At 35.0% G+C, this 20,364-nt stretch overlaps 1 protein-coding gene and 1 long non-coding RNA gene across 3 annotated transcripts; both read left to right on the top strand.

Moving 5' to 3' along the window:
• Window positions 1-9,060: 9,060 nt before the first annotated feature.
• Window positions 9,061-12,345, top strand: LOC126604643 (uncharacterized). The gene is made up of 3 exons (XR_007616702.1): window positions 9,061-10,726; window positions 11,192-11,258; window positions 12,178-12,345. It is a non-coding gene; the product is annotated as an uncharacterized LOC126604643 (long non-coding RNA).
• A 1,657-nt stretch (window positions 12,346-14,002) lies between these two features.
• LOC126605761 (uncharacterized) lies at window positions 14,003-18,468 on the top strand. Of its 2 annotated transcripts, none has more exons than XM_050273198.1 (6): window positions 14,003-14,132; window positions 14,413-14,548; window positions 16,575-16,774; window positions 17,480-17,581; window positions 17,751-17,802; window positions 17,898-18,468. In XM_050273198.1, exons 2-6 carry the CDS (start codon window positions 14,458-14,460, stop codon window positions 18,008-18,010), a joined length of 558 nt encoding a protein of 185 aa, XP_050129155.1. In that variant the 5' UTR covers window positions 14,003-14,132; window positions 14,413-14,457; the 3' UTR covers window positions 18,011-18,468. The 2 variants fall into 2 exon arrangements, with proteins under 2 accessions (XP_050129155.1, XP_050129154.1); XM_050273197.1 differs by lacking the exon at window positions 14,003-14,132 and adding an exon at window positions 14,152-14,270.
• Window positions 18,469-20,364: the final 1,896 nt, after the last annotated feature.

Raw genomic sequence — 20,364 nt, 5'->3', positions numbered from 1 at the left:
CTTCCTAAGACTTTTATGTTATCATTTGGATTATGATCCAATGGCACGTGGTTGGAACTACTGGTAGTGTTTTGAAGGAACAAGAAGACACAAAATAGAACCCGAATGGGAAGAAGAACGAAGAAAGCCAGCTTTTCAACCGACAAGCTAAAATCAATCCCTTCAATCTCCTCATCGGCGGCGACGGTGGCGACCACCAGGTTTACCTTTTTAATTTCATTTTAATTTTTTCTCTTTTTAGTTGATTTAACAAATGAAGAATCTGAAAACGTTAAGCACTCCAAACGGTTGACCAAATTTAAACTGAAAATTGAGCCTATTTGAGAGAGTTAATTAGTGAAGAATGCGTACTTTTGTTTCCTAGAGATGTTTATAAAGAATCTGATGTAACATATAGTATTAACTAGAAGTTTATCACAACATCCCACAATCTATCATAATCTCTCTAGACCCTTTTTTCCCTTATATCGTGTGTCCTGCAAAACTTATTTTTTGTGCAGATTAATTCAAAATCATGCTATGGATATACATGGGAAATTGCAAACAAGTTTCCATCTATCCCAAATATCATTTTTTTTCTCTCTCAGTTTTATGTGTTATTTTACAATTAATTTGTCTATCTGCTCTGGCTTTAAAGAAAGGATCCGACATTTACAATGCTCGGTAATCTATAAACATTGAAAACAATAGAAGGTTAGTTGTTGTATGCAAGTTTTTGAGAAAATGGTATTGAGAATCTGATAATTTGGGAGATGCAAGGTTTTGAAAAAATGGTATTGAGAATATGATAATTTGGGAGTGAGTGATCATAAGACCAAAACAAATCGGAATTGTTATTTCTGACAGCGCTTCTTTATTTCAACTTCAGGCGTTTCCTAGCTTAGAATATTTCTTGAGGACCAAAATGTAGTTTTCGTTTTTAGAATATTGTCATTTGACTTGCTGAAAATATTCAGGAACCTAAGTTTATATGGTGCTCTCATCTCTGTGATGCAGAGCTGATCAAAATTTATAACTAATTAAACTATTGTTTAATTGCAAAGATGTCATTAACTTTCAATTGACTTTTGCAGTACGTTTGGAACCAAGCTGAATTTGATATCATTAAGCTAAAGACAAGAATTAGTCCATTTCCATCTCAAAAAGCAGCAGATGACAATTAAACCACCATGCATCAAGTAACCTTCACGCTCAGATTGCATTCAATGGCTATCTAGACCAAAAGAACCTACAGTAGATCATTACTAACTCGGGATAGATTGAATAGAGTTTAGGTCTTGTGGGCTTCTACAGTATTGAAAACTATTGTATAAAACATTTTCCAGGAATTTTGTTGATTATGTAACTGTGAATTTTGGGCATTCAGAGAGTTTTGGAGGTTCTGCGATTTATGGTACCGTGTATCGTATAAGGCTTAAGAAGTCACCATTACATCTCTTATCTAAGAGCCAATATATGAGTTGGTGAGTAAACAATAAAATGAGTGTTGTGCAAGTTAATTAAGTTCTGCATATTGATTTTAAGGCTAATTATGTTGTGTTACATATAAGTACACACCAATTATATTCTTTCGAAGAATACATCAGTTTATATAGTAGCACAATGATTGCGAACATTGAAAAATCTCAAGTAACTTAAATTATCATGCTAGATCCTAAACTTTTCTAATCTTTGCTTACAAAGAGTTGATAACTAGACAGTGATTTCTATTGAGCACCAGTTATTTCCACCTCTTTTCCCTCATTCCATAATTGAAGTGCTTTTGACTCTATGTACTAATGATTTACAAGATAAAATTGTTGAATTTTTTTCTTCCATTGTGTTTCCTTTTTCAAAAATTAAGATAGAAAGGGAATGCTATGATAATTTGAGGTTTTCGTTTTGATATTCATAAGTGTACTTTAGCTGATACAAAAAAAAAGAGATTTGGTTTGCAGATATAGTCATTAGTAATGCTTTTATGGTTTTCTTTAATGTGGAGAAAATTGGGATTCCTTTTAAAAGATTTTTTATTGCTCATATGGTTAGGGAGTACTGTGAAATCCCGTTCTTGAATTTCACTGTTATATTATACGTATTGGTATTATTGAGATTTTATATTTTTCGGAAAATTAATTATTTAAAATCCATAGACCATTTGAGGTCACAAATTATATTGTTGAATAGATATCGAGATCATGAATGCATAGGCGAAAACCGTTTGTGAGTTCGGATTATAACGGTATAATTACGGACGTTTGAAGTTGTGTTGCTAAAAAAAAAATTTGAAAGGAGAAGAAAAAGCCACGGCAGTGGCTAAAAGAAAAGAAGAAAAAAAAAAGCCACAGGGGTGGCGTGAGAAAAGAAAAAGGGGAAGAAGGGAAAAAGAAAAAGGAAGGAAAGCTTCCTTCCCGTCGGTCCTAGCACCCGCACACCCAACCCAACAAATTCCGGCAAATTTCGCCATTTCTTCCGTCAAATCATCACCATACAACACCTGCAATATCTTCCTCAACCTTCCCTCTACCATCTCCACCCATATTTGAGAGTTTTTAGGCCCAATTTCATGAAGAACTTCACTGGGTTCGACGGTGATTCTGTCATTCCAGCGACTTGCACCACTTACCATCACCCGTAATCAACTTCCCTTGGACTCAGGAATAAGACCTAATTGATGGTTGGGGCGTTGGAACACCAAGGAAGCCGAATTGTATAACACCCACCTTAGGGTTTCGTTGGGTGCGAGCCAATTTGAGGGCCTTCCTGGCCAAATTGGACTTGGCCACAAGTATAAAGTTTGGGGTGTGATATCCACACACCCCTTTTACTTCTTCTACACTTTTTTGGTTTTTGGCCATCAGATCGGATGAATTAAACAAGATCAACGGACAGAAATTAACAAGGGGTGTGTGAGAAGTAAAAAGGGGTGTGCAGATAGCACATTCCTAAAGTTTACTCTACTTGTTGAGATCTTCATTCTTGTAAAATTTGAGAATTTTTGGAAAAAAGTCGAATTTTCCGATTTGTGACATTCGATTTATGAAATGTTGTTGGTTGAGTATATTTTTGATAAGGTCCGCCACTTGAATATTCTAACAATTGACGATCTTACCATTGAATTGACACCAAATTTTAGTATGCTATTGTAGATATTGTTTATGGACCTTAGGGAATTATTAGTGAAAATCTAGTGGGCATATATTGGTTAGATAGTGACTTGAAAATATGAAATATGATTATTATCTTAATTTCTTATATTAGTATCATTTGTGAATATGATTTGGTCTTATAAATATGATTTCTATTGAAATGTGAATTTTATATATTTAGCCATAGACCTATGTTTATTAAACATGATTTGGCTTGTGTACTGATGAAGATTGTGATATGTGATTTGACTTGCATATTTGAAGGGTGGTTGATGTGCATAGATGGTATGATATGATAAAATGTGAGTGACTTTAATATATGTGATATTGGTAATTACCAGGTTGTCGTAATTATGATCCTATGTGGATATGAATTGGTTTCATGAATATGTTATATTGAATTGTTATTCCAATACGTCGACATCAATTTATGTTTATGAAATAGGGTGTGGCATGTATATTTGAAATATGGGTTGATGTGTATGATTGGAATGTTGAGATTAATGTGAGGACTAGTAATGGACCGTTAACCATTATGATGGGGATTTGTTGCTTCGATATGGTTTCACCTTCCGCTTCGGTGATTGGTAGTAATTGTGCATAATCTTCCTTTGTTGAGTTTTTGTAAATTAAGTTGCATGTGCTTGTCTCATTTCTTTGAGACGCCATACATTCTGATTGTTGGTCTTCTGCGATTCCGTTGAGTGATGGTCCGGAATCGTATCCACTCGGATTCCGTTGAGAGATGGTCCAGAATCCCTTATATTCCGTGATTCCGTTGAGTGATGTTCCGGAATCGTATCTAAATTGGGTTTCATTTAGTTATTGTTACATATTGTATTTAGCGATTCCGTTGAGTGAGGGTCCGGAATCGTATCCACTTGAATTCCGTTGAGAGATGGTCCGAAATCCCTCATATTTCGTGATTCCGTTGAGTGATGGTTCGAGATCGTACTCACCTTGGGGTTTATTGAATTTGAATTGACATGGCTTCAAAGGTGTAGGCTTCGGCCAAACTGTGTCGCTCTAACTCTACTTTTCATTGTGTTGTATGAGAAGATGATTGTGAGATGTTGTGATTGGTTTCAGACGAACCGTTGGATGTCTGGGTGACTCCTTCAGAGTTTTCAAAGGTTTGGTATTGATTTCTTATGAATGATTCATATTCAAAGTTTATAAACTGTGATTAATGGTTGGTTTTATCACTATTATCACACTTTGTATTATTGTCGCTCACCTGAGCTTCACAACTTATCCAAGTTCTGAATTGCCCAGTGCACCATTTCCATGATGTAGGCATTGATTTTACATGCAACAGGTCTGGATAGATTACGAGAAACCGATTGATATTTTGGTTCCGTTGAGTGGTCCGGGACCCGATGTGGTTGGATTCCGTTGAGTGGTCCGGAATCCTTAATCTTGCACATTCCAAAAGGTTAGTCTAGAACCCTAGATTCGAGCAAATGGGAATTATCCATAGACCTTGTGAATATAAATTAGAATTACCATGTTATTACTCATAACCCAAGTAGGGAATTATATAGAGTTCTCTAATTGAATTGGTGAAATGGTATGTTATCTCATTGATTGATTAATGTAGTTAAATGCTAAGATCATGCATCTGAATCTTGAATTATACTTGGTACATATGATAAAGGCAGGGTATGTTGAGTTACGGGCATTTAGTGACGTCACGTGTCGATCTTGGATGTATGTCGGGATCGGGGCGTGACAAGTACTTACAAGAACTTCATTTTCTTTATCAAGCAGTAGAAGAATTGTGCAAGTGAATGAACTTATGAGGACTGGCTTATAGATGGATGGCTTCCTAATCTATATGACTACCATGTTTAGTGTTACTGTCAAATTTTCATTAATCCATTCATTGTAAATCAATTTGAAATTTCATTCATCTCTTGCAACCTATTGATTTGTCCATTTTACTATTCAAGTTTGTCAAAAACTTGCTCAAAGAGTAGACTGTTAGTGTGATTTGAGCTGGATGTAAATAGTATCATCTCTTTTGTAAATAACACTTTAAAATCATCTCTTTCAGTATAAACATATTATATGTAAAATAATATCATCTTAAAATCATCTCTTTCAATATAACACTTTAATTTTTTATTTGCCTTTTGGGTTTTTTTCCACTTTTCGGCAAATAAAAAAAATTAGTATTGGACTGAGGCATAGGTGTAGTATTAATGACTAAAAAGTGAAGTTTCTGGATTATTTAAGGAAAAATATTTATTGGGTTGAAGGAAATTGTTCATTAGATTTATCAAGTTTTGTGTTTTCCCTATTAATATCAATTTAAAAAAAATATATATGTCATGTTTTGTTGGGCTATTTCCCACTTCTGGGTTTTTGTTTTTAATCCATATGGGTTTCTTATTTTAGTTATGAGGGCTGTTAATTCTTTTTTTTTTTTTTTGGTTTTGATTGCGTCGAATTTTGTGTGGAGGTGCTTACAGTGCACGAAAAGGAGTTGAAGAACAAGCAGACGGTAGAGGAGAGGCGCCGAAAAGAGGGGGAGAAAGCAAAGCAGGTATTGTCTTACAATTCTGTTATTTTTTCTTATAGTTATAGATTGGTGGCGGGATTCTAGATGAATCCATATATTGGGTATTGTAAATTGACATATAGAGTTATGAACGTTTAAATTTATGTTAGATAGTTATACAATTATACATATTGGTCAATTTGTTTAACTTTAATTTGAAGCCAAAATTTTCTCTTGACCCTCTCTTTGGTGGAATCGGTCCTTTCCCATTTTCGAATGGAAAACACAGATGGTTGATTCATGACTTACTATGTTGGTTTGATTATTACTTGGATTTTTACTTTCAATAGGCATCCTCTTTTCTATTTGGTTTAAGGCGAGCTTCCAAGATTTACCTCACTCTTTTTATTTTCTTTGATGAACTGGATGGTGTGGAAAATCCAAAAGAGAAAAGATCACTGTTTTCTTTTTTATCAACGCTCTGCCCTACTATTTTTATCCATGACAATATGATATTAAGGGTTTTGCTTCAACTTTTTTTTCCCTTTATGTGTTCTCACTACCAATTGCAGTGTGAAATATTGATATTTGGGAAAGCACAAGAGGTGTGCTTGGTTATTGAATTTCTTAATGGTGATTATTTTTTATTCATTGGTTTCAAAATTAATGTCTTATTTCTACCATTTTCATTATTGTTCTGTTGTTTTAAGTTACAAATGAAATGTTATACATGTTAAGTGTTATACATGTTAGGTAGAATTAAGAAGTGAATTAGGTCCTCTTTATAATGCAGGGGATAATTCTATGGGTGTTAACTTGGTTTGTAGATTGATTGTTTAGCTATAACATAAAATCTCAATATTTACAATTTACAATATAAAAATGCACTAATCTAAATAAGAGACTATAAAATCACTGAAAAAAGGTCATCTCTAATTGGTATAAAACCATATTCTTTTTCACCAAAGAAAGACTGGGTAACCATATTTTATCCGTATTTTTTTTCTGGTAGTATAAACATGTTGATGTATAAATTAATTGCATGTATTTTAATATTTCATATTTTTCCTTTGCCTAGGTTGCTTTCTTCAAAAACAAGAGTACTGGGGGGAAACTTTAGGTGCTTCAGTGAATGACTTTGATTTTTTTTTTTTTTTTATGTAGAGACACAAGTTCTACGATTGTTTGTGTGTGGACCGTATAGATTAAATCTTTTGTTTGTTAAAATCTTCTAACATTTTTAATATAAATAATATTAATCGTCTATGATAATTTTTTTTACAATTTCTAATCCCGCAGCAACGCGCGGGGTACCAATTTCTAGTATATTACTAAATATTCTTGCTTTTATTACTGGCATGTGCTAGCTTTAAACTTTTTGTGGATAAAATGCAGGGTGCATGTATTCACCGTTACTAAACCATGCAATGTAAGTGCAATTAATAAAGTATCTTCCTTTCCAAAAAGAAATTAATAACCTGATTTGGCAAGTGATCGATTTCTCTGTGATTAGGAAATTCTTCTTTAATTCATTGTATTCTGAGTTCTCACCTGCACAAATTTCACGACCAATTCCTCTAATAGAGACTAGTGCTCCAACTTCTAAACGCTCAACCTGCAGAGTACTGGAACGATTTTAGTTCTTAAGGTCCTTTAAATATTTGGAAATTACATTGAAGTTCAGAAGCTTACATTTTCTATGAAAACCAAGCAACCATTTCTGGTTGCAAAGGATGCTTCTCCTGATGAATTGTCAATGATGATAGGATCCAACACAAAATGCACAAAAAGCTTCTTCCTTGTCAACGACTGCAACAAATAGAATAAACTGTAAGTAGGATGAATACAAATAGTTTTTCTGACATCCCAAACCACACCATAGGATCTCCCTAACAGGTCACCTTTCGGATTCATGTTATACTAAATACAAAAGTAGAATGAATGAGTGATTGGGTGTACAACAATTTGTGATTCTCACCATAAAATGACCCGCAGTTGTGCACACGCAGGGCTACATATACTGACAAACATATGGGAATTACAACTACACAAAATAACAGAATTTATATATGTTAATAATTCTAAAGCAGGCGCCAAATAATGGTGGACAAGACCGGAGTCCCTTCTGTTTGGCTTGAATAGGTGTCGGTTGTTAAACCAAGGCACAGTCCTTTGGCATAAAGAGATTTGGGTTTCAACCACATTGCTTGATTTAAACATCGAAAAGCATTCAAGGTGAACCAAAGGGCTTCCATATGTGACATGTGATGAGCACCTGCAGCTGCCATGGAAAACCTACACTAACTGAACCATCGAATTTCACCATTAGCACCAAAGGACTCGGACATTTCTTAATGCATACAAGAAATCCCCCGGTTTTTAATTTTTCTAAATTTGGGTGTCTCTGTCTATGCTTTTCAAAAGCATTCAAACGAACAATTTATAAAATTCAAATGGACTTATATTTCTGTGTTCTATAATCTCATCCGAAGAGCAATCATGTCGTTCTTTCCAGGTGCTGCACATTATTACTATCAATGGTATATAACTTTACAGAAAACTACTTGATTATAGATAAGCACAATAGCTACGATGTTAATGTGCCAATTGACAGGTATTTGTCTGAGGAAAGTCGGCAGACCATCTTCATTTTACATCATATCTTCACAACACTTACGACTATCTCACTAAGTGCTTCTACCTATCAATAGCAGCTTTGCGAAAGTAACCAAACAGACTTTCAGTAGCTTGCCGACTGTAACTTCACAAATTCCCTAGCAAGACCAATTTGACTTAAATCTCCATGAATTTTTCCGACCTCATATAATTCAGAGCCAAGAAGGCTTGATTCGGTATGCTGTGGCTTACAAAAAGCTGCTCGTAAAAGCAAAGCACCTAAAATAGAAGAACAACAGCAGCAAAAGCATCTTCTTAAAAACTTATCGCACGGTTGGTTCTTGTTTCAATATACTTTCGCGGTTGTATGTTACTCTTTCGTTTATTCTAACAAAATTTCTTCCACCTTACTTGCTCAACACTCAAAACTCATGCTGTCATCAAATCGGAGAAAATGTAACAATGAAAGTATATATTACGTCCTCCAGTAGAGCTAGATACCTTGCTTCATATAAGTGCAATGCCTTACTCTCAGAGGGAACTAGAACCTGTAATTTCGAAAACCAGTTTTTCGAAAATTAGAAATAATTGTTCTTACTGTAAGAAATAAACACAAACAAAAGAATTAATCATTCCAAGCAATCCAAATATTAACTAAATTAAATCACACAAATATAATGATGTTCAAAAACAACAGCAGACATAATCGTAGCCAAGTTGGTTAGAGCATAGTGCTCCCTTCCACTGCGAAGTTCGGACTGAAAAATAAAAAGATTGAGTTTAAAGAAAGAGAAATTGAAGTGAAAACCTCGTTCAAGGGAAAGGGAAGGAGCGGGAGCTCCAATTCCACCAAGGGGGTGGCGTTTGAAGGAGCCAAGTGGCGGCATCGTTTCAGTTTCTTCCTGGTAAAACTGAAACCAATGGAACTATAGAGCATAGTGCTTACTGTAAGAAATAAACACAAACAAAAGAATTAATCATTCCAAGCAATCCAAATATTAACTAAATTAAATCACACAAATATAATGATGTTCAAAAACAACAGCAAACATAATCGTAGCCAAATCGGTTAGAGCATAGTGCTCCCTTCCGCCGCGAAGTTCGGACTGAAAAATAAAAAGATTGAGTTTAAAGAAGCCGTTTTCCAGTCCAAACTTAAGAGTTTTTATTTTTAACCGAATGTGTGAGTGGGTGTGCCATTTGTCCGAACTTAAGAGTTTAAATAAAAAGATTGGCACACCTAAACTTAAGATTGCCGCCAGGTATGAATAAAAAGATTGGCACACCAAATATGTCCGAACTTAAGAGTTTAAATAAAAAGATTGGCACACATAAACTCAAGAGTTTTTCCGATATGAGGTGAAGTTACCCATTTTCCATACTTTCTCTAGTTTTTTTTTTTGGATATTTCCATGGAAAATCAACCGTATCGAATAAATTTTAAACTCTGTTCTTGTCACACTTCCAAGTTCAAATTATGAACACACGCGGCATGGCTACAATCTAGTACAATTCAAGGGTCAATGAAATTCCAAGGGTAAATTATAGTTTTTGCGGTATCAAATTTGTGTCAAATTGCAACTTCATACAATATCTTATTGCAATGTCATGTAAAAAATTTAGGATTTCAATTTCATTATATTGTTGTAGTCCGTCAAAGTTACAATCTTTTGTTAGTATCCTTGTTATCACCTTACGTGGCATTGCAGGCCCTTTCTATCACCTATTTTGTCACAGCCCATCCCGGAAGATTATTCTCGATGACGGGAAATGGCAATTTTACCCTTGGACGTTAAAGTATGTGGTGTGATTTAAGTTGGATATTGGACCCATTCATTATTTTCCTAAGTTTTTGGACCCAATTGGAAGTAAGGAAATTGTTTGTTTTGATTGGTGACCCAAAAATCTGGACCACACATCCTTTCTCTCTCTCTCTCTCCCGTGCTCTCTCTTCTCTCTCTCGGACTCACTCTCTCTCCTCTTCATATGTACGGACAAGCACCAAAATCACCTTAAACTTCACAGATCGAAGGTATTAAGCTCACCATTGTATTCCTCGAGGCGATACGAGTTCATCCATACAATTTTAGAACGCAGAGCTTTAGAAAAACCCTTAAAACCAAGAGGTCCGTCGAGGTACAGTACCACCGTGGTGATCATCAAGGTTTCAAACCATTTCAAGGCTCCTAAAGGTATCTTATCTTCCTCCTAAGTGTTCTAGATGAGTTTTGGCTAAGTTTGAACGTAAGGAAACCATGGAAATCGAACCTCCGAGGGTGGCACTGTTCACCAACTTTTAAACCCGTGAATTTCTTCGATTTCCAGGACTGTAGCAAGCTCAAGGACCTTCCCTCGATGGTCGGGGTGCATCGTTGGTGAAAATTAGACATTGGAAAGCCCAGGTTCAAGGAGTTGCAGAGGTCACCGGATTTTCGTGCTTGCTCCGACGTGATCTTGTGGAATTTGAAGCTTCAAATAGGTATAACGTGATTCTATGAACCCTAAGCTTCATTTTGGTGGTAATTTCGTAGGAAATGGTTGAAAAACGAGTGAGAATAGTGAGTTTAAAGATTTTCCCAGTTTCCGACGACGGCGATGGTCACCGGAGTCTGAGGTTGAAGACAACGGAATATTCCGTTAATTATGACAGAATATTCTGACGCCGTCAGTTAAATGTAACGAAATCTGTTAGGCTTTAACAGAATATTCCCTAACGGTGGTTAGGGAATCCGTCAGGTTTGGCGCCGCGTGGGGGCGCGTAGAGCCGTGCCTCTGCGGCGCATGGACGGTCAAAAAATTATTTTAAAAATATGGGGATGATCCTGAGGTTGTGTAGGTCACTGTGGTATATTCATATACCCGTTTTGAGCTTTGTATGAGAAGTTATTAGCTAGTTTTGCCTATATGCTTTAAAATAACGTTTTTATAGTTAATTCACATATAGGTGAGACTTATCCCGAGGACGAGCGTATCCACTGGTGACTCGGGGGTTACGACCCGTCGACATACCAGTAAGTGGGCTTTTGGTTTTCAGTATATATTTATATACTTGGTATTTTCCCAGAAAAATATGTTTAAATGATAATATGCCATAAATGCCATGCATATACAATTATGTTTCGTGTATGAATTGGTGTGTGATATATATATATATATATATATAAATGTGGTGTTGTGGAGGCACATGTAAGTTCAAGTAAGTCATGTTTGGTTATGTGAATCATCGATGATGTGATATGTGATTGAATACTGTTGAGCTCATAAAACTGCACTTAGGGTGATTGTGATTTAGCCAGAGATATGATGTACATGCCTGTTTATTTATGTCACCTCCCGCACTATATGCTCATATTGGATCCAACTTAAGTGCACAGTCTTATCGTATGGACCTTATTTATGGTTTCGATTCGTAGGTGACTAGCGATTTATCGCCCGACTATTATAAGAGAGTAAAATTGAGCATAATTATATTACATCCAATCTTGTCGTACAAACCTTTTATTAGTGGTTCCGACTTATGTGCAGTATATTGCCGTGTAAGTCATTGTAGCGACTTCGGCTAGATTGACTTTTGAGCTATGAATTCAGCCATACAGACTACCACAGGGGTTCCGGCTAACATATCATATTTCTATGAAATTATTCTTACTTGAATTGCTTACTCTGTTATATCTTGGCATGGCATGCATATGAATATGATTATGTGAAGCATGAATTGAATTGATATGATTTCATATATACATACATATATATATATATATATACATATATATATATATATATATATATATATTATGTATATGCTTATATCTTGATTCTGGGAAAAATTATATATGTTTTACAGCGAGGGCTTAGTATATTGTTAAATGAAATGGTTTTGTAAAACATTTGTTTTTGCCCACTCACGTTTTATGTTTTGCGCCCCTCCAGGTTTTAAGTAAGCTTGTTGTTGGTGGCTCGAGGACGTCGGCTGTTCTGACTTGTCTAAATAATAGTAGGACATTCCAAGTACTGTATAACTAGTACTTGACCTACTGGACTGCACCTAGACTTATGCTCTGATTAGGAATGTTTACTGTTGTAACTAACTCCTAGCACTTTCTGTTTAGTAGTGCACTCTAGTAATTTGGTTTTTAATTATTCATATCATTCTTATCATTATTGATTCCGCACTGTGCACATGGCTACGTCACTCTCACATGACGGCCAGCATGCCTTGATCTCGGTCGGGATGTGTCATATTTGGACTACTCAAAAAAAAAAAAAATTAAGGGTTTTTATCACAAATGGTCCATAAAATTGACCATGACCATCAAGATTGTCCTTGAAATTGAAAATCAATCAATGTAATCCCTGAAAATTGGTGTCGCAAATCAATATGGTCCTTCTGTCATAATTTTGTTAAAAATTCCGTTAAGTGCTAATGTGGCACATAAATTGGCCCCACAAGATTTACACGTTTTTATCACAAATGATCCATGAAATTGACTCACGTTATCAAGATGGTCCCTGAAATTGACCCACACCATTAAGATGATCCTTAAAATTGAAAATCAATTAATGTAGTCCTTGAAAATAGGTATCCTAAATCAATATGATCATTCCACCATAATTTTGTAAAATTTTATGTTATATGCTGATGTGGGTTTAATAATTAGTTAAAAAAGTTGTCTAAATACATTTTTGCACAATATAATTTTTTTCTTATAGTAGGACCTACTTCGAAGAGAGATCCCTTCCATAAATTCTCAAAGACACAAGGTTTAACTAAGGCCTAATAAAGGGTTTGGAAATAGTTTTCAACCAACAATAGACGCACCTCAGTTATAACCTCATTATCTCAAGACATACATCGCTGTTCTTTGAGTCACCATACCACAAGGGAAACGTCAAACAAGCTCTCCAAGATTAAGGTTGTGAGGATGTTGATCACTTAAATGTTAGCGGTGATGTCCCAGAAGTCGTTTCCAATTAGTCAAGTCGTCACCAAAGATGACCTCGATTTAGGTTCAATTCAGTGAAGGGTGTCGAAGTGTGTAAAAATGGGTGTATTGAGATTTTTTTTAGAGAATAAATAGAAGAATGTGTACTGGGATCGGAGGTGATTGCATGACTAGGTTTTTGTGTTCACAACTTTTTATTAACTATTAAATTATTAAACCTATTTGTAATTATTTTTAATTTAATGTGTTATCCATTTATGTGTCACATCATCATATAACATAATTTTTGACAGAATTGTGACAAAATGACTACATTAATTTGGAACACTTACTTGCGGGACTACATTGATCGATTTTTAATTTCAGGGACCATTTTGATGTCACATGTCAATTTTAAGGACCATTTATGTGCCACATCAGCACTTAACGGAATTTTTAACATAATTGTGATAGAAGGATCGCATTGATTTGCGACACCTATTTTCAGGGACTACATTGATTGATTTTCAATTTCAAGAACCATCTTGATGGTGAGGGTCAATTTTCAGGGACCATTTGTGATAAAAACCCAAAAATTAATATGTTAGATGAGAAATTTAAGATTAGTAAAGAATTCCAATTTTTTTTTTCTTGTTTGGTTAACCTAAAAGAATAATGAAATTTAAATATTTAATGTGTATATATAGTTATTAATATATATATATATATATATATAGTCATTAATATATATATATATATATATATATATATATATATATATATATATGAGAGATAGTTAGAAAATGTGACAGAAGTGGTAGTAGTGATGATGATGATGATGATGATAGTGTGAAGTAGCTGCAGGTTGTGATATTGGCAGTGGTAGTGGCAGGGGTCACAATTGTATATAGTGGTGCCGACAACTATGATGGTGAAGATAATCGTGAGTGGTGGTGGCAGGTGGTAAGTGTTGGTGACATATAATGGTGAAAAGGACATTTATTTATATAGAATTTAAGCTTATGGATTGGAGATTTCAAATTCTAAATTTTTCTTTTCCACGCAAAATTTTTAGATTACAAGGTTTGTAAGTCCTCGCAGGTAATGGATGTCAATTTATAAATTTGTTTTTTTTTTCCTTTCTAAATTTGAATTATTTTCTTCTTCCAAAAGTTAATATCCAAAACAAAAAGCTATACATGTTTATCCATTTGCGTGGCACGTCATGATTAATGGGGGACAGAGTATCTAAGAGACGAACGGCGGGGTAAGCGAAGTAGAGATCGGAATGGACGGCCCTCCAGGCGGCGATCTGTGTTCGGTTTGCCATGGCAACTTCGACACTCCTTGTCAGGCCAATTGCTCTCACTGGTTTTGCGGTACCTTTCTTCCTCCCTCACTCTCATTCCTATTTCCTCGCTTACATTTCTGTCAGACAACCAATGTTGCTCTTGGTTTTGTGCAATATAAAAGAACCCTAAACCCAATTCGTCTTCAATTTCTGCATTCACCTGTATTTTATGCATTTTATTTTGTTTCAACTGCTTCTGTTTGTATTTTGCTCAAGCATGCTTTTTCATGTTTTGATTCGATTGATTGATCATTTAAGCATGCTTGTGTTGAAAGACTTGATTGATTACTCAGAAGATTTTAGTAGCGGCGGCTTTTGATATCATTTGCTCTTTAGAGCGAAGGGACTTATAATCCACATCCAAATTGGGTGTTTATTTCGACCAATTATATGATGTTTTGCCCTTGAAACAAGTCCAATTTAGCTTTAGCTATGCTAACTTAAAAGTTTGGTGAAAACTAAGAAGGGGGCCGAAGATGGAGCTCTTCGAGAAATCGCTGTAGATATCCAGTCATTATCATTTGATATCATAGAAACCGGTCATATTCATTATGGACTGTTAGTCTCTTGTTCTTATTGATATCAAGAGAAGTCAAAACAGGATGTGATTTTGTACATGTAATTATACTCTGCAGAGTTCTGTAAATAGGAAGAACACGTTCGTGTAGGTTTCCAAGACTTGCATCTTAAAAATGTTGAAAAGGAAACACTTACATGTAAAAAAAATTCCCCTCTCCGCTCAAGTATGTTTCATTCCAAGTAGAATGGACTTGATATTCTTGGTCTGCCTATCATTTAACATCTGATATAACCAGTTTTTCCAAGCACAATTCCAAGTCCGGTTATAAATCCCGCGGATGCCCATGGTGCCTATATATTTATATATATAATGATCATTTGAACTTGATTATACAGATCCTTAACTCATTCATCATTCATATAGAGGCGCAATGCTGTTTTTCACTTGACTCTAGTTATAGAACATCTCTCGCTTAGGCTTTAACCTTATGTTTGGATGAGAGACTTTCGAGTGCCAAGGCAATTTAAGCTCTATTGTTAAAATGCATCACAAGAACACTACCAATGAACTACTCAAGCACAGTTAAGCTACTACTAAAACACCACTAAATGACACCTTCAAGGAGTTAATTGAAAGTTCTATCAAATGTATTGCATCTAGTGATTTTGAAGTCCCTTTATCTATTTCTTGTAGTGCATTCTTAACAAATTTATCATACGTTACATGGAACTTAAAAATCCCCTTCTTCAAGCGCACCATAAGGACTTTGATGTTTGACAAGTTTACTGCTTCTATTGTACATAAAAGTGATCTATGCTTGGAATTGCTATGTTTCAATAGATTATAGAGATTGTGGATATACGAAGTGGTTACAAAATCTCCAAAATGCATATTGAGAATATTCTGAACTGAATGGGCGTGATCTTCTATTTAGCATTCACTGCATACTGCGTCACCTCTGAGATTTAGGGGCTCTGTAAGGTAGCAAATGAACCCTTGTATAAAACTCCTGCTACAAAGCTAATTTATATGTCTATGGTTGTATTAGTAAGGAATTTAAATGAAGTATTATTAATTGAATTATAGTTCAAGTCAACAAAAAATCATGGAAAAAAAATGAATAAAATCAAAATTTAGAGCAAAGCCGGTAGAACCAAACTAAAAACATAAAAGTGATTTCTCTTATGCGTATGGGTGTCATATTTCTCTTATTCATGCAGAACCTATAAATTTCCCAAAGATGAAGCTTTTTTTGCCACAAACCAAGTTGGTACATATGTAGATGTATCATCTTTTAGGGGTCCTTTACAGATTGGGGGCCCTATGCAAGGGCACCTATCGCACATGCTCAAAACCAGCCACAGATAACGGATCAAGTATAACACTCTGAGTGTAAGTAGAATTAGCAGGACTCTTACAACATACAAACATGCAAGTATCAGATTCCATTACATATAATCTAGAAGGCTTGAACTCCAATTGAGTAATCATTAAAATAAAGGCTGATAATGCATTGTTGGCTCCCTTTCTTCAGGAAATTGTATTATGCTTGTTTGGCATCATGGATCGGCAGTTCGCCCTTGTAAATGCCCACTGTGTCGTCGTCCCATCACTTTGTTGGTTCCAAGTAGGGCTTCTTCAAGGCAGCTTGATAGACCGGAGGTTGCGGAGATTCTAAGGAAGGTTGAAAGGTACAACCGTGTTTTTGGAGGTCATTCCAGAAGTCTTCTTCAGGTAAATGAATATATCTATACATCAAATAACCTTGTGGGGCCCATTTCTTATTTATGTCAATAATCCGAACAATCTATTTATTAGTTCTTCATTCAAAGATCATCTTCTTAAAATATGAGACAAATCTGACCATTTAGCCATCTAATTTAATAAAATAGACAAACATGGTACATCAAGAAAACACTAAAAGTGACAAACATTTAATTTAGTAGTCAACAGTTTCAGATTTCAGTGATATTTTGCAAGGATGATCTTTGAGGGGAGACCTAATAATTAGACTGTTTGAATTATTGAGGTTCAATGGGAAGTGGGAGTTGCAAGGGTGTCCCTCTTAATTGGAGCTCCCTCTATAATACACAGACATGTACACACGCACACACACCCACCATTGTTGAATAATATGATTAGATATGTTTTTTGTTGAAAAATATATGCAGTTTCTGTACTCGTCCAACTGCATGAAAAGAATACACTTTCAAAACAAATTAATTCTTTATTTTAAGATTCCTGGAGAAGTAAAGTGTTTTTATCTTCTTTTCCTGTAAGGAACAGAATTTTTCCTCAGATGCCAGTTTGGTTTCTTAACTCCTGAAAAAGTATCTTTATTCCATACATTGAAGATCGTTTCGTAGTTGATATAGATAGTAGATCACCACTCCTCCATTTCTAATCTGTTTCTATAAATGGCAATCCTCTTTTGAACAGAGAGCGCAGGACCTTCCTTTTCTCCTGCGGAGGCTGCTGCGAGAACTAATTAATCCTGATAGATCTCTTCCCCTTGTTATAAGGGCTCGTGTTTGGATTGCAGTTAAGTAATTGACACAATATGCGATCGCTTCTCTTATATCTTGCACTCTCATGCAGCTGTTAATGCAGTTTATGTGAGAACTCATCTTTAATCTGAAGTATCTTGTATACTGCATGTTCGTTACGAAGTTCTGACCGTTTTAAAAATTTTGTTTTCTTAAATATACAGATGATAATGGGTGCTGCGTACCTATTCAGTCCTTTTGACTTCATCCCGGAAGGTGTTTCTTATGCTTTCAACTTAGTTGTATTTTTCTTGTGGAGTCGTTGTCGCGCTATTATTAATACATCGTCCTTGTTTTGAGTGTTCCTGCAGCAATATTTGGTATAGCCGGTCTCTTGGATGACTTCTTCATAGTGCTCATTGTGTTCTTCCATGTTGCGGCCATTTATCGGTCAGTACTCTATCGCCGTCATGGAGGTTCCTGAACTGTACGACCACGGAAATTTTTAATCACACAGAAAAAACAGGGAAGGAGCTGGATTTTATATTTTTTCGGTTACATGGGGTCGAAAAATCGGAGATGATTCACGAAAGATAGGATTGTACAAGAAGGCCATCTATACATTTCAGCGTAGTTTCCGTCGATTTTTGAACATGTAGAACCTACTTATGTCTATACCGGTTCATCGAGTGTCAATAGTACATCGACATTCGCACGCTTTTTACGGTATGTAGGGTTTAGGGTAAGCGTAGCTCGCCGTATTCCGTAGCTTTCTGTTGTATTACTATTTGATCACATTACCTATGTAATGACGAGTTTTTGACACAGATCATCTGATAGAGATGGTTGTATGATGAGAGTGTATGTCGAGTCCTTATAAATGATTCTTTCGTGGGACCATGTGGAACCAACTAACAATGTGACATCTATATTCCAAATTAATGTCGGCACCCTGGCTTGATCGAAATAAGTTCAAATTTTATGTGAGTTGAAGTACTAAGCAGAGCTCATTTCCTTAAAACAATCACCAAGTAACACTTGTATATATACAGGTTTATAGTTTTTTATTTTCATGTTTTTGTACTTGAGATGTGAAGAAGTATATGGTAGAAAGTAGAGATGAAGAGGAAACGGGCTTCTTTATGAGATTAGCATGACTTTTCACTTTGGACATTGATAATGAAAATTGATAGTTGTTTTTTAATTTGTTCACCATACATTATTTTGGTCTTTTCGTGAAAAATTTATAAATATTTTTGTTAAATTGTCACTAAACGACCACGTGACCACCTTTTAAGGGTTTTTTTGTTAAACCAATCCCTCCACTTAACGAGTATGTTGACAGATTTTCACAGAAAGACAAAAATGATTTATGTTTGACAAACTCAATAATCAATTCTATCGATTTTAATTGTCAATGATCCAAGTGATATATTATGACAATCTTAAAGACCATTTTAACTGAAAAAACAGAAGAAATGCTCGAACAAGGGTACACAAAGAACACTAAAGAGTAAAAACTAAAACAAAATATACATTCGAGTTTGCTTTCACTTTCAATTTTTTTTTCTTCGTCCATTCTTTTTTATTTCTTTCCCACTCATCCACCAGCGTTTCTTCATCTTCCTTAATCCTTTACATTTTCCACATATATATAAAAATAAAAAAAACAGTCTAAAAACAAAACATAAAATAGTTACGAAACAAGCCCTAGTTGTTCGAATGCTAGTACGTGCTTAGGTTTCTATATTTTCTTCCTTAATACTTTTCTCTTAAAACAGTTGAGTTGGTGTAATTGATTTGACACATGTCTTAGTTGTTTCAAATTCATAATTGTATTATCTTGTTTTATTTTTTATAATGATTTGCGTACGCCTACTTCACACTTTTGTTTATTTTTTGTATTTCAATTGAGTAAATTAAAGAATATGTTTTTTGTTGTTGAAAAATTAAAGGATACTCAAGAGAGTGGTTTAAACTGTATTTTCCTTGGGTTTTTTTTTTAAAAAAAAAACCTTAATTTGATCATGGTAGGTAGGCTCGTTAACTTCCACTTTGTTTTTGCGTAGAATTAATAAGTTTGTCTTATTTTAGCTTAGCTTGAAAGGGATAAACTCGTCCTTAAATACCAACCATACGGCATTTGTTGGTTCCACTAATATTCTTTTGTACTACACATCACATGGAAATAGTAATCATCAATCTCATAAGACAGTTGTTTCGGGTAATATTTCAATCTCATAAGATAGTTGTTGAGGGTAAAGATATATATACATTAAGTACATTGTTATCATGATATTTATAATATCTTTTTATAAGGTTTTATATTAGTGACTTAAGATATTACATACTCAATCATTGTATACTTTACATTAGGGATAGATTCACTTTGGAGCAAGGCGGGTCAACTGAACCCTCCAAGTTTAGATATTCTTCAAGAGCTGGGTGCTATCCTTAGAAAATTTGAGATGTCCTTGAAAATTTGCCCTCCAATTGTTCGACGAATATCCTTTATAGGCACGGGCAGGGTATCTGCTAGCCTCATACCTTTGTATAAGTTGATATGGACATCTTTCAATACACTCACTTGACATATGTTGATATATGTCTACATGCTCGTTCATAAGCTATTAACATCAGACGACATACTCGCTCGAAAATTATTAACAAACGTGCAGTATGACTTGATAAATATCTTTAAGCCTACCAAATCAAAAACTCGATAAAATGTCAATTTACGTGATATAAGTGTCCAAAAATTTAGGCGCTGTGCACACTGTTGTCATCGACTCTCTAATAATATTTCCTGATCCCACAGCAGCGTTAAATGAAAGTTTA

Source organism: Malus sylvestris, chromosome 15 (assembly GCF_916048215.2).
Source record: "Malus sylvestris chromosome 15, drMalSylv7.2, whole genome shotgun sequence".
Classification (NCBI taxonomy): domain Eukaryota; kingdom Viridiplantae; phylum Streptophyta; class Magnoliopsida; order Rosales; family Rosaceae; genus Malus; species Malus sylvestris.
This window is presented reverse-complemented; position numbering and strand designations above follow the sequence as displayed.